This window comes from Larus michahellis, chromosome 2 (assembly GCF_964199755.1).
Source record: "Larus michahellis chromosome 2, bLarMic1.1, whole genome shotgun sequence".
Classification (NCBI taxonomy): domain Eukaryota; kingdom Metazoa; phylum Chordata; class Aves; order Charadriiformes; family Laridae; genus Larus; species Larus michahellis.
The window spans coordinates 89,246,772-89,259,889 of NC_133897.1; the positions used below are offsets into that span (position 1 = coordinate 89,246,772).

Consider the following 13,118-nt stretch of genomic DNA (forward strand, 5'->3'; position numbering starts at 1 on the left):
AAACTAAAGTATTTTAGAAAGCTTCGGAACTTTACATAAACCATTCCAGAAATGTCTTGGATATAAATTCAACCAATACCTTAAACCCAAGCAATTTCATGCACTGAATGGTGTCAATGATTATTCAATTGAGGGGCTAACATTTCTCAGATAAATTAGATGATCTGATAAGGTTGGTTTTGTTTGGTTTTGCATGAAAAAAGAATCCTTATTATTCAAGATCACTTTTTTCCCCTGATGGATTTCCAAAACTGAGGGAGCTACAATCTGCCAAAGCAAGGCTGTTCCAGGGAAATACCATTATGGGCTTGCCGTTATCTTAAAGGCACCAGCTCCTGGCTATTAGATTAATTTGCCTGGTATGGATGTTGAATTATCATTGTCTTACAGCATGTTCTGCACTGAAATGTAAGTATGAAAAGTTGTATTATGACAGGGAACATGAACCACAATTCACACTGTGATTCATAAGGCAGTGCCCAAAACACACCCGTATCTGAAAGTTAAGTTAAAGTAACATAACAAAGAGCTATACTTCCACACGCAACATTTCAGAAGCCTCCAACACGGATGTTAACAGCCATTACAGGGATAAACCGAAGGACAATCCAGTCTCTGGCAGTGGCAACTACTGGGACATTAAGGCAAGGGCTTAGGAACATGGCAAGCACCGGCTGCATCTCATGTACGTAAGATCTAGTTTGAAATCTAAAATGGTTGATAAATGCGTTGGCACCAAGGCTGGAGCTTCAAATTGTCAAGAGGATATCTTGAGATCTTAATGAAAAGATCTGCCTTGCAAAGCATATAGAGAAACCAGAGGCATAAACAGGAAGAAAGGAATTTCTCTAACCAGTAGGTAAGGCATGCACTGAATAACGAGCCTAGATGGATTAACACCCTTGAGCCAATTGGTTCATCCTGAAAACTTCTTGTATGCTCACAATCCACATGTGTGATTTGGATAAAACATTCTTGATACTGGAAGTTATAAAAATAAGTAAAGCTGTCTACTTTGTTGTTTTCAAGCCTGCAACTATTTGATGTTAAATGCAGCAGTTCCACGGGCTGACAGGTCTCACAGAGAGAAGGGAAATCCAGCTCCTTGGTGAAGAACCTGGTGATGACTCTACAATGACTTGAGTCTAATTGAAGAGTTATTTGCCAACTTCAAAGAACAAAGAAGTCTCAGTGCTAACTCCTCCGCTCCGAGAGCTGTGACTTAGGAAGGAGCAGAAAATGATAGTTTTCTATGAACGTTTTATGACTCCCAAGATAATAAAGGCAAAGAGTAGGAATGGCACAATAAGGCTCTCTATAGCATTTAATCAACACCTTCCCCCAGGAAATAAACTGCCTGTAGCCTGGCCTACTGGCCTGAGACCTGAATTATGTATCTGGCAAATAACCTCAGGTGATCACTTGGCCTAGGCTGCCTAAGTAGGTCCTACCTGGATTGAATTCAAACCAGCGGAGAAAGTTCCAGGATCCAATCTGCTCTTATTGGCAGAAGGCTACCCTAAGAGGGCCTACAATTTTCCCTACAAGAAGCAAATCACCATGTTAATTTCAGTTTCTGAAGACTCCTTATAAAGCCTTTTAAGTTTAAGAGGTGATTCATTTGTGGACTATGCCTCATCAGTTTTGACAAGTGCCCTTCACTGAGTACTCACGCAAGTGCTAGCACTGGACTTTCCTGACTAGCTACTATTTATGTAGGAATCTCAGACAAGAGCCTCTAGGATTCATACAATGGCATAATAGTGTTTTCAGTTTGGTTCTCTAGGCCCTTCCTGACTATTCATAACATGACCCTGCTTTATTTTTTTTTGGCAACTAACATTTTTTGTGTCTTTCTTCATCCTTTGTCACATCTGATTGTTGAAAAGTTGGATAACTGCCTGCCTTTCAATATATGCCTCTTTTATACATCAAAAATTAATTAATAAAGTTTTAATATTCTTACACTTAATTTAGTGCTTAAGTATTTTTAAGCTGTTTTCTTTAACTTAGAGGAAGAGATAGGCACTGTGTATAGAAGAAAGCTGAGCTAAAAGGATTGCTCACTCTCCCCACAGCCTGCCTAAATTAAGTATCTTTGCCAACTACTGTAAATGATGGAAATCAGGTTATTTCACTCCCAACTGCTCACATCCAGCATCTTCTTGAAACAGGTAAGTACAAGAAATTTGGCTTAAAGCGCAACTAGTTTGGAAGAAACAAGAGTAGTTGAACCAGAATGTATGACTGGCTGTCCAGAAAACCCATTCAGCAGTTCCTGATTTGTGAACACCTTTACATTGAAATAAAGAACATGATCAGCAAATACTGACCATCTTCACTTTTTTATGAAGATGAACTATTAAGGGATAAATTACTAACGTCACTGTCAACTGCAGCCTAAGGCTAACTTTTCTTGTTTATTAAAAGTCTATCAATAAAGGAATTCTTTACAGCTTTACCTTTTTAAGCTAAAATCATGTCAGAGACATTAACGTCTGTACTTAACTACTAACTTTTATCGATGTCATCATAATAATAAAAATATGGCAGCTAATAACCATTAGCCAATTCAAGAACAGCATCACTGTCTGAAAGTAATCTTATCTGTAATTTTTATACTACTTTGGTATACTACTCACAGGTTTTAAAGAAAGCAAATCAAGTCAATTAAGTATCACTGAGGATTTGAAACTAAAAATTTGTTACAGAATAACACTATTAATTTTTTGCATGTTACTCCTACAAGTGTTTATGACACTTCAAAACCATAATTCTACCTAGAATGTGAATGTCAGGTTCCAGCACAAGCTCAGAATAACCATCTAGAATAAAAATCTTTTTCATCCTATCTGACTTAAAGTAAACAAAGAGGTAAATTTAAAAAAAGAAAAAAACAAAGCAGAGCTAACTTATGAATATAATTTCTACACATAACAGCCAATATCCTCTGATAACACACAGAGCTTGGAATCAGTCACTCAATCCCGTGCAACTATTCAATTGTTGAATGAAAGAACGTGGGGTTTAGCAATCAAAACCCACCTGTCAATACAACCAGCAACAAATCACAGGCTGACAAGAGTACAAAGGCATTCAGACAACATGAAATAAAACCTACCTGTTGAACATCCTGTTGAAAAACGCATAGCTGAAGCCGCTGGTGCAAGCGGACCTTTCGATGTTGCCAGATATTTTCCAATTGGCGCTGGTGGTGCAGAACTTCATGGATGACATCCAGAACATGATGAACTGCTTTTGAGTAGTTGGCAGAAGCAGTGAGGGAATCTGAACTCCCAGGAGTCAAAGGTCTCTGAAGTTTGTCAAGAAGTGACTTTCCATCTTGGCTCACCTGACCACCAGAAAGGACCAAGAATTACTTGTATTGACAAAAGCTTGTTAGACTACTACTTCATTCCTCACCCTCTCTCCCCATTTCAGATGTCTTTAAGAACTCAGGGAGCAGCGATGTCCCTCTATGCTAGACAACTTTAAGAAGTATCACTCTTCTAAACAACAGCCTGTTTTTCGATTACCTTAAGAGTGCTTTTCCTTTAAAGTGATTTTTTTTTTTAACAGGTGAAGTCTAACTTAGAATAAATATTCTTCCCCTTTTTCTCTAGTCAACAAACCACCTAAAATTAAGCATTTGCCAAGAATTATCCTTCCAGGAGCATCTCTCTCTTCATTTGCTATAAAGGTGAACAGAGAGGTTACTTTCTATGGGTTAATATTAATTTGATGAATACATTTAGACCAACAGATATAAACTCAAGACATAATTTGATCTGACACAATTTACTTCTAAATTATTACTGTTACTGGTAAGCCAAAGGCAAAATGTTATTATAGCAAACTTAAACCTGATTAAACCACTTAAAACCTTTCCGTGCAGCACAGAAAGATATTCTTTTCCAAAATGCGTTTAACTACTGATGCTGACAAGAAACATTAGTCACTTCTAACTGTTGTCTTCGATTCAAACCACAGCAAAAATATTCAGATTTACCTTGCAGGCTAATTAAAAAGCAACAATCCTATCTTATCTGGTCACTATTAACGTTTGGCACTTGCCAAGGCTGTTGAAAGCATTTTTCATTGCCATTTAACTATTCTGTCACTTTAAGCATGAAGCTCAGAGAATTGTTACAATTCAGTATCATTCAGCTATCTGTAAAGAACTTCTCTAATAGCTCATCTAACAGGCAGGAAAAATTAATCCAAAACCACAAGACTGTAGTGTAAACAATAGTTTGAATCCATCAAATCAACACCGTGTCAGAAACAGAAAAATTGTCAAGGCCTTCCCCCAATGGCTATTTTCAACAATTTTCACTAAATCTAGGCACATTTAAAATTTGCTATTCAGTAGTCAAACAGATCAGAATGCAAAGTCTTTTCTAATTATTATTTTACAAGTGAGTTTATTTCTTAGTTCCAACCAAAGCTTTTTCATTTTAGTAATACGTACCAACACAGAGAATGAAGCTCACTTGGAAAAGTAGCTCTTATAAAGTCAAGTCAGGCAAAGAAAGAGTATAGTCCATAGTAGATACTATAATGATCTTTTTTTTCTTTTCTGTATCCAAAGCAATTATCTAGTACAAGTATTTTAACTATTTCAAGATAATGGACTTCAATTATCTATCCAGAGTCCATGAAATTTAGGGGAAAAAAATAATTAATTGTGACAGCCCCTTGATCTGATTAGTTTATTAGCTCTACCAACAAATGATCATGCACATTTCCTCTTCAGACTTAACACAGTAAAGTTTTCTTCCTTCTCAGTGTATGACTACTTTAAGATTTCAGTGAGATATATAACTTCACTTAAGACACAGCTATTGGATTTCAAGCACACCAGTTACCTAAGTTTATAAGCTAGTAAGTTACTTTTCTAGTAATATACAGTAATTACCCTCAGTAAAATCAGACTGTCTAGTCTTAAAAGCATTTACTCTCTTAAAATTACTGTCTTCTACTTTGCAACCAAGTCATGTTGTCAAGACACTGTAATCTAAAATGAATGGCAAAGTGTTGTAATTTCCACAGTGTTCCTCACTCTCCTCCCACTGTTCATTCATCACAAAATGAAAGGAGCTCCGTGCTGTAACAGAAATGAAGTCATACATCTAATAATGATAAGCAACAGTTCTATAATATCTTTACCCAGAAAGACAACTTCATCAATCTTCAAAAAGGGATACGTGTTTAAATAAGGCAAAATAAGCCCTTCTGTCCCAAGGAGGAACACGACTTGTACATACACATACAACTATTATTTCTGCACCAATTCAGGTTGCTAAAGACAAAGCTATTGCTTTACCAGGTGCGGAAAAGTAATGACCTGAAATCAGAAGAAAGGCACCTCATGTTAGGTTCTTTTTGAGCAGTACCAGTGAAGATTTCGTTAAAACCTCGAGCTACCCCAAAGTCAAAAGCTACAGCTTTGAAATCCTAAGTAAATTTTGAAGGTATTTGCCAGACCAATCCTATAATCTACCCATCTAATTTATTTTCATTATGCATCATCAGGAAGCAAACGGTATTTAACATGGTAATCCACAGTACTTATTTACACTTAACAGCAGGCTCTAATCCAGTCACATCCCTGATGAAATAAACCACAAACACACCAATCCAAACCAAACAAAACCGATTTTAAAAAGTCCCACTATTTTCATTTCAATGCTTTATAATCATTATTCTAGAGAGCCCTAGCTGCCTTATTTCTTGCTGCGCTCCCATGGAATGTGCACCCTAGATTGCCTCTCTTCATATAAATCTACTACGAACACGCTATGTCTCTGTCCCTTGTTTTACAAAGGGATCCTCCCAATGAAGAGAAGATATAATGAAGAAGAGATACCTTACTACAAAATATGCTCTCAAGAATGATTTAAAACAGGTATACGCAGTCAGATCACAAGTTTTATCACCAAAGGTGTGCTTCAGTATGTCATTAGATCAGTTGACATAGCAAGGTGGCATATATCAGGAATGGGGATAACAGTGTGTATTTTACACAGAAGAGCGACAACTCACGTGAACTCTGGACACCTGACTCATGGTAATAAAGTTTATGCAGGCCCTAAGATGGCAGGTATTCAAAAAACCTGCTTTTGATCAGTCCTATTCTTAGTATATCATCAGCACTAACCTTACCCTCCTTTACTGCTAAATGAAGTGTGACCAGACTCATGATTCAGTTGCTCATAATAGAGCTGGTCCATCAGAAAGCAGTTTTATCTTTAATGTAATGTATAAACCACAACCATTCAGTCCCACATGAACTCCTTTTAAAAGAAGGTGCAAGGGAACAGAAACTGCTGTATTTAATCCAGAATAACATCTGTCCAATTTAACAGCAAAAATAGTTTTACCCTCTGATGAGAAGAGCCCTAGAAAAAGAAAGCAAGAAAAACTCCACAGGAAATGCAGAAAATACCTGTTAGCCAATAATGAAGTCAATACCCACTTAATTTCTCACTTCAGCTAACCGAAACACATGAGAACTCAAAATTGGAATAAAAACAATAGATACTCTACTCATCACTTTCTAGGCCACCTTCAGAATAAGCACTTTATCTTAGGTTGTAAATACGACTATTAGAAATACTAAGAAATACTATTACTTCATTGTGTGCAGAATCCAGGATTAGAGCAGCAGCATATGCTAATCATACGAATGCTGACTACATAGGCATGCTGGCTCATTTACGTGTCTTTGAGGTTGGCAGAACTAAGTATATTACCTTCCGGCTTGTCGAGTGACGTCCTTTGATGGTTAAGCATTTTTTGTAAGGCAATTTCAGAGGTGGATTTTCAAAACACACTTAAAGCAATCCACGCCAACAGAATACTTTCCCAAAGACTACCCAACTAGCTTCCCTTTAAGTAAGTGTTTGAACGATAGTATCATACTGCTATTAAAAGGCAGTAATATGCAAATTAAAACATACTTAGTACACTGCATGAGTTGTTTGTACCACACATGGTTCCATCTTGCCTTTTATATTTCTTTCAGACTTAACACTTTGCTGCTATTGTTCAAAAGCGAAGTCCGGTATACTAAACTAAAAAAGAAGCCAAGCACTTGAGTTTCCAACTAATGCACTATGCAACAAGCAGTGCCAGTTCATGATCCAAACAACATTACACCACTTTACCAAGTCAGCAACCTAAGGAAACAAACAAGACACCTACCTCAGAGTAAGCCAAGGTAATATGCTCATATATCCCTTGGTGATGATGGATAGCATCTTCTAAATCTTGCAGTTCTGAGGGAAGCTCCACCTCACCACAGGCTTTACACCATGAGTCCACATTGCTCATGTACTGCAACAGAGAAAAAACATTCTGCTTGATTTTGAGTTCTATCAATAAGTACACACATGTTGATTACATACAAGAAAACTGACATCTGTGTGACAGCCACTGAAAAGACTTTTTGAAGGGAAAAACATTTAATGTATTTCCCTCTGAACTGGAAAAAATGAAGCTTATATCAGAATAGAAACAAATATTCAAGTCTGACTATACTTGTGCTTTTAGTTATATGGAACTCTTTGAGCCGATCACAGACAGGTAAGCTTACTTGGCTGTTTACTGCCTTCAGAACCAATTAAATTGCTGGCAATAATGATGCTTCAAGTTTACTCTTGTTCCTTTTCTTGACTTTGCAGCTAAGAAAAAGTTTACCTCACTCTGCACCTACCATTTCAGATACATTACAGACAATTAAGGTCTTGTCTATGCAAAGTGGTAAAACATTCTATAACTTTCAAGTCCAGACCCTCAGCTCTCACCCATCAACTCCCTGTGCAGATACTCATGGTATCGTGAGGTATCACCTCATCTTTTTTAAATCTTCAGAGAGAACCAAGTTACTTTGCACACGCATGCACGCACACAAAGAATTAATGGTGAACCGTTCACTGAAACACACCATAGTTGTCTTTTGCAGGAAAGAGATCATCAAGGAGGCAAAGCAGTGTCAGAGCACAGCAAATTCACACCTCAGTCTCCAAAGCACTAACTTCTACACGCAGAGAAGCACTAAATCCATTTGGCAAGCGACTACAGCAGCAAGCATGTCAGGGATTTACAACTTAAGCAGGAGTCTCACAGGACTAACACTAAACTTCGAGCACACAGCTATGTCAGCAGAGCTGCTCAAGTCAAGTCTTTCAGGGCAAACTGAGGATACTGCAACAGAATTTCTTCTGCAGACAATTTAAGTTATCTCTGAAGCTTAAACTGCCTTAACAAACAAGAAACTGGTATCATAGGTGTACACATAGCAGAAGTTCTGTCAACTTATTTTTGACAGCTAGGGGGCGTGAATTTTATACCCTTCTTATGCTAGGAAAGGAAAGAGGCAGAAAGAATCTGGTTTTCTGGTTTTCTAGTTTTCATAGCTGTTAAACTTAGTACAGCCAAATACATGCGGTATCTGTAAATTAAATTTGTCCTATATTCATGTGAAGTTCAAGTCTCAAAAGCTATTTCTCTCATCATATGTATCTTAATTCCTGGAGCACATGTAGTCTTCTGAAAAAATGTTAATCCACAAACCATTTCTGGTACTCCATTATTGTTTGAAAGCTGGGAGGAAGGGTGATAAAATACTTTAAGGTACTTATTTAATTCTCATTTCATCAAGGGACAATTTTAAAAATCCCTAGCGTTGAGCACCAAATGTTAAAGAAGCTCCATGTGGGACCACAGAGCTATACCTCTTGCACCCATCAGCAAGCACTGACAGCGGGGTGCAGTCTTCACTACGTCTGACAGCAGGCAGCGACACTTACCTGTCACTTGCAGGGGAAGATGTGCCTTCAAGAAGGGCGAGTTATTTCTTTGGCTGCTTATTTTTTAATAATCTTTTTATGTAAGTCAAGCATCACCAGTCTCTAAAGGGGTCATTCCTCTTATTCCAAACCCTCTTTCCTTGAACTTACTCTCCACTGTTAATGAAACAGCTAATATATCACAGCCAGGTATCTTACAAAGCAACTACGACAATCCATCACAGTTAATCATAAAATGAAAACCACAGAAGGAGCAATTAAAGAGTAAGTAAATTAATCCCAGTAGATGCTGCACTATTTTCTTTCATTCTTCTCTTTCCTCCTGTTTACACTTACATTTAGCACTGAAGAAGGTAACACCAACCCTTACCAGAGTTGCCCAGCACACACACACAAAATTTACTCCCTTGACTTCTGACGAACATCATTTTCTTATGAAAAAGGACATCACTTGATCCAGGGTATACCTATCTGTTCATGTTTCACCATCTCTCTCCTACGTGTACGGCTGACAGTGCGTAAACGTAAACCTGAATAAGCCAAGCAATTAGAAAAGCATCAATACTTATAAGGTACCACACTGTGCCTATCAAATGCTTCAAGCTGTTTGGTGACTTGTATACCAAAAAAAAATTCCTTCATCTCCTTTTTGTATGGCTTTTTTTTTTTTTAGCAGGGCCTGTAGCAATAGGACAGGAGGTAATGGTTTTAAACTGAAAGAGGGTAGATTTAAACTAGATATAAGGAAGATATTTTTTGCGATGAGGGTGGTGAAACACTGGAATGGGTTGCCCAGAGAGGTGGCAGATGCCTCATCCCTGAAAACGTTCAAGGTCAGGCTGGATGAGGCTCTGAGCAACCTGATCTAGTTAAAGATGTCCCTGCTCATTGCAGGGGGGTTGGACTAGACCTTTAAAGGTCCCTTCCAACACAACACATTCTATGATTCTTCTCTAAAACCTCCTAAAATACTTATTATAGTGGCATCAGTTTATATACTTTACCTTAGTCTGTTTAAGGACAGTTAAAAACAACATCACCACTAACAATAAAAAGCCATGTGTATTTGCATCTTAATGCATTCACGTTTCTAATTTCTGGACATTTATGAAGTTGAGTATCTGCGTAGTAGAATTCAAGGAAAAATCTTAAAATAAAGTGTGCTGCCTCCCTCTATTTCTGCAGTTATCAGCTCCCAAGTGGTTCCTTCATTTATTCCAAATTAAAGTTAATTCAGACATGAGACCTTCTCTTGGATCCAATTTAGCAAGGCAAATGGAAAGGAAAGTATCTACAGCAACCACACAGCACACCAGAGCTTCAGTCAGCCATAACCATCCAAGAACCACTGCTCTCCAAATTCACCAGAGACGTACAGAGCAGACAATCTATAATATCAATGGGTGACTCAACAGCACACGCATAACAACTCCTTCAGAACTGAATTCCCTTGAGGGGAAAACATGCTTTCACCATCAAGACTATTAACTTGGGGATATTTATTCCTATTTCCCCTACATATACCTCTTCTCTGGCAGTTACACACTGTTAATGACTTAATTAAAATAATTGGTATAGGCCTAAAGCTAAAATTTTTGTTTAATAAAGGAGGAATCTCTTATGGGATACTAAGTAAACATCTCCCACCACAATTTCAGATTCAGAAGACAGTTAATTAACTTCTCAACTTTCAGACCAGTTCAACTTAGTTTTCTATAAGCAATTACTATGAGTTAAATCTTGACACTCAAGGACTGATTGTGGTGGAGTGGTGAGGACAACAGAACAACTGATGATTTCTTGATGTAGGAACAGCAATATACTAAATTTTTTTCCTTTCTCTCAACTTGAAAGCTTCATATAGTTAAGCATTTATGTCCACTTCATTTTGATTCATGTATCTAATCTGTCTAAGTTTTATCTTGCATTGATATAGCCAAAGCATTTTGTGGAGAACGTAAGGGCAGTCAGCTGTCCTGAGGAGAACAAGTTTTTGTTTGAGTATCAGCTGAAATTGGCAAAAATGAATGCTCTGGCTTTCTTGCCAACCTTTTCAATCGCTCTCTTGTACTTCTGTTTAAATGAAAAGCAAACAGTACGACTCACCATTCCAGCATGGAAATTTTTGTTGGTGCCCTCCCCATTCACTAACCTGTTCAGCTTTCTGATGGAAGATGGAGGACATATCCAGTAACGTGCTACGTTCATCCAAGGCTGCAGCAAACGCCTTCCATTCTTGCTCCAACTGATTAGCGATCTGTTTTATTTGCTGTGAAGCATAATGGCCAGACTCGACCAGGCGATTTGCTACTGACATGATGCGGTTTATGTTTACATACACATTCTATGGAGAAGAAGGAGGGAAAAATTAGTGGGAGTTAGCAGACCACTTAAATACAGAGGTATACTTCTATAACATTCTTCTTTATTACAGTACTGCTTAACAGACTGGTTTTATTTGCCAAGTTTGTGGATACCTAACTTTGGAATCTAGGTGTACAATGTAACAGCCTATCTGTATTGACAAGGGAGAAGGACAACTTGAAATGATCAGAGAGTCTCAAGCTAACACTAATGGTCAGTTTAAACAAAGTCATATTGTATGAAGACCCATCATTACAATGAAGAGGAAAAGCTAACCATGTTTTGCAACAGCCTCAATAAGAATGTTTACAGACATTCAAGTCAACAAGACATTCAGACACACACAATATAGGAAAATCAAAGTATGATTAGTAAGCATTTGATCTATCCACAGTACCCACGTATGCAACATCACTCTACAAATCTTTACATCAACTTCTCAAAGTATTTCTACTTTTCAAGTAACAAAATACATAATTCTGAGTTCTAAGGAGACCAACAGTTTCAGATTTTTATTTTCCTGTCACTATATTACCTCAGAGCTAGTACTTACAAACCAAACAAATAAGGTCAAAGATCAGAAAGATTCTCTAGCATACTGGCATTAGTCAGTGATGGGTCTCAGTCACTCTAATTTTCTTTCCTTTTAGCTCACATATGTATTTTGGCCTAAAGCATCTAAAATCTGTTCCTGTTCTGATTCTGTATGAACAAACAACACTCCGATTCCTGCAAAGCCAGAAACAAGAACAACTTCACCACCAAAAGGTTTCTGAGTAGCTCTTCCAGAGCTATATGTATATAATGCTGAGTTGACACCTCTTTCACTTGGGCTGATTCTTATACATCTCGAATGAAGTTCTTCAACTCACAGGACTGTTGAGGTTGGAGATGATCTAGTCCAACCACCCTGCTCAAAGCAGGTTCAATCACAGCAGGTTGCTCAGGGTCATGTCCAGTACAGTTTTGAGACTCTAAGGATGGAGAGAACACAATCTCTCTGGGCAACCTGTTCCAGTGTTTCTTATGTTTAAAATTGAACTTCTCGTATTTCAACTTGTGCCCATTACCTCTTGTTCTGATACTGGATACCATGCAGAAAAGTCTGGTTCTGGCTTCTTTACTCCCTCCCATCAGATATTTATATTTTTATATACCCAAGATCCCTCCCAAGCATTCCTTTATCCAGGGTAACCAATCCCAGCTCTCTCAGCCTCTATTTGTACAACACAAGCATGCCATACAGGTACTTCAGAGAACTTGGTCATGGTGACTTCCCAGAAAGGGAATGAGAGCTTTCCATATAATGCTGTCCTGCAGGCACATCCTAATTTCTGTGTGTACACTCGGAGCAACCCCAGTTCAGCCCTGTTTTGTTGATAACAGTGTCTATTTTGTTCGCATCACCACAGACCCTTTGCTTGCCACCACTTCTCACTTGATTGTTGGTCCTCTTCTTCTGCCGTCATTCTTACCCTAAAGCTCTTTTTATCAGGTTGTTTGGATTGCTGGCAAAGATACTTTTGCCCCACTTTTTTGCCGAACAGCAATCCTTGATCTTCCTGTTGCCAACATCAGCTGTGTAAACAGTTGTTGACCTGCAGGATCCATCTACTGTCTCACCAGCAGAATTGAGAAGAAAAGCACCTGGGCTCCCATGCCCTTGACCATTACCTCTGGAGCCACGTAGTCATGCTTGAGACTTTCTAGGTCACCCCTGGCAGTATTGCTGGTGCTCGCATGGAAGAGTGGCAAGGCCAACAGTCTGAAGGCTGGACAATCTTTGGCAGTCTACACAACATCCCAAATTCAAGCCCCCAGCAAGCAGCAAACTTCCATACAGGATGAGTGAGGTTGGCAGATAGGGGTCTCTGTTCCCTACAGAAGGGAGCCTCCCATTCTTGTCACTTGCCTCTTCCTTTTGGTGCTCCTGTGTGGCTC

General features: G+C 38.4%; 1 protein-coding gene across 2 annotated transcripts in view; it reads right to left on the bottom strand.

Moving 5' to 3' along the window:
- The window catches only part of TRIO (trio Rho guanine nucleotide exchange factor), a 259,570-nt gene that overhangs the window by 146,975 nt on the left and 99,477 nt on the right, over positions 1-13,118 (bottom strand). For both annotated transcript variants that reach the window (XR_012585654.1, XM_074576181.1), the window contains exons 7-9: positions 10,966-11,157; positions 7,207-7,338; positions 3,122-3,352 (exon numbers count right to left, since the gene is read on the bottom strand). Coding sequence is in view for 1 of the 2 variants with exons in the window: in XM_074576181.1 (XP_074432282.1) it covers positions 3,122-3,352; positions 7,207-7,338; positions 10,966-11,157 (555 nt within the window). In the remaining variant the exon portion in view is untranslated. The remainder of the gene's footprint in view (positions 1-3,121; positions 3,353-7,206; positions 7,339-10,965; positions 11,158-13,118) is intronic.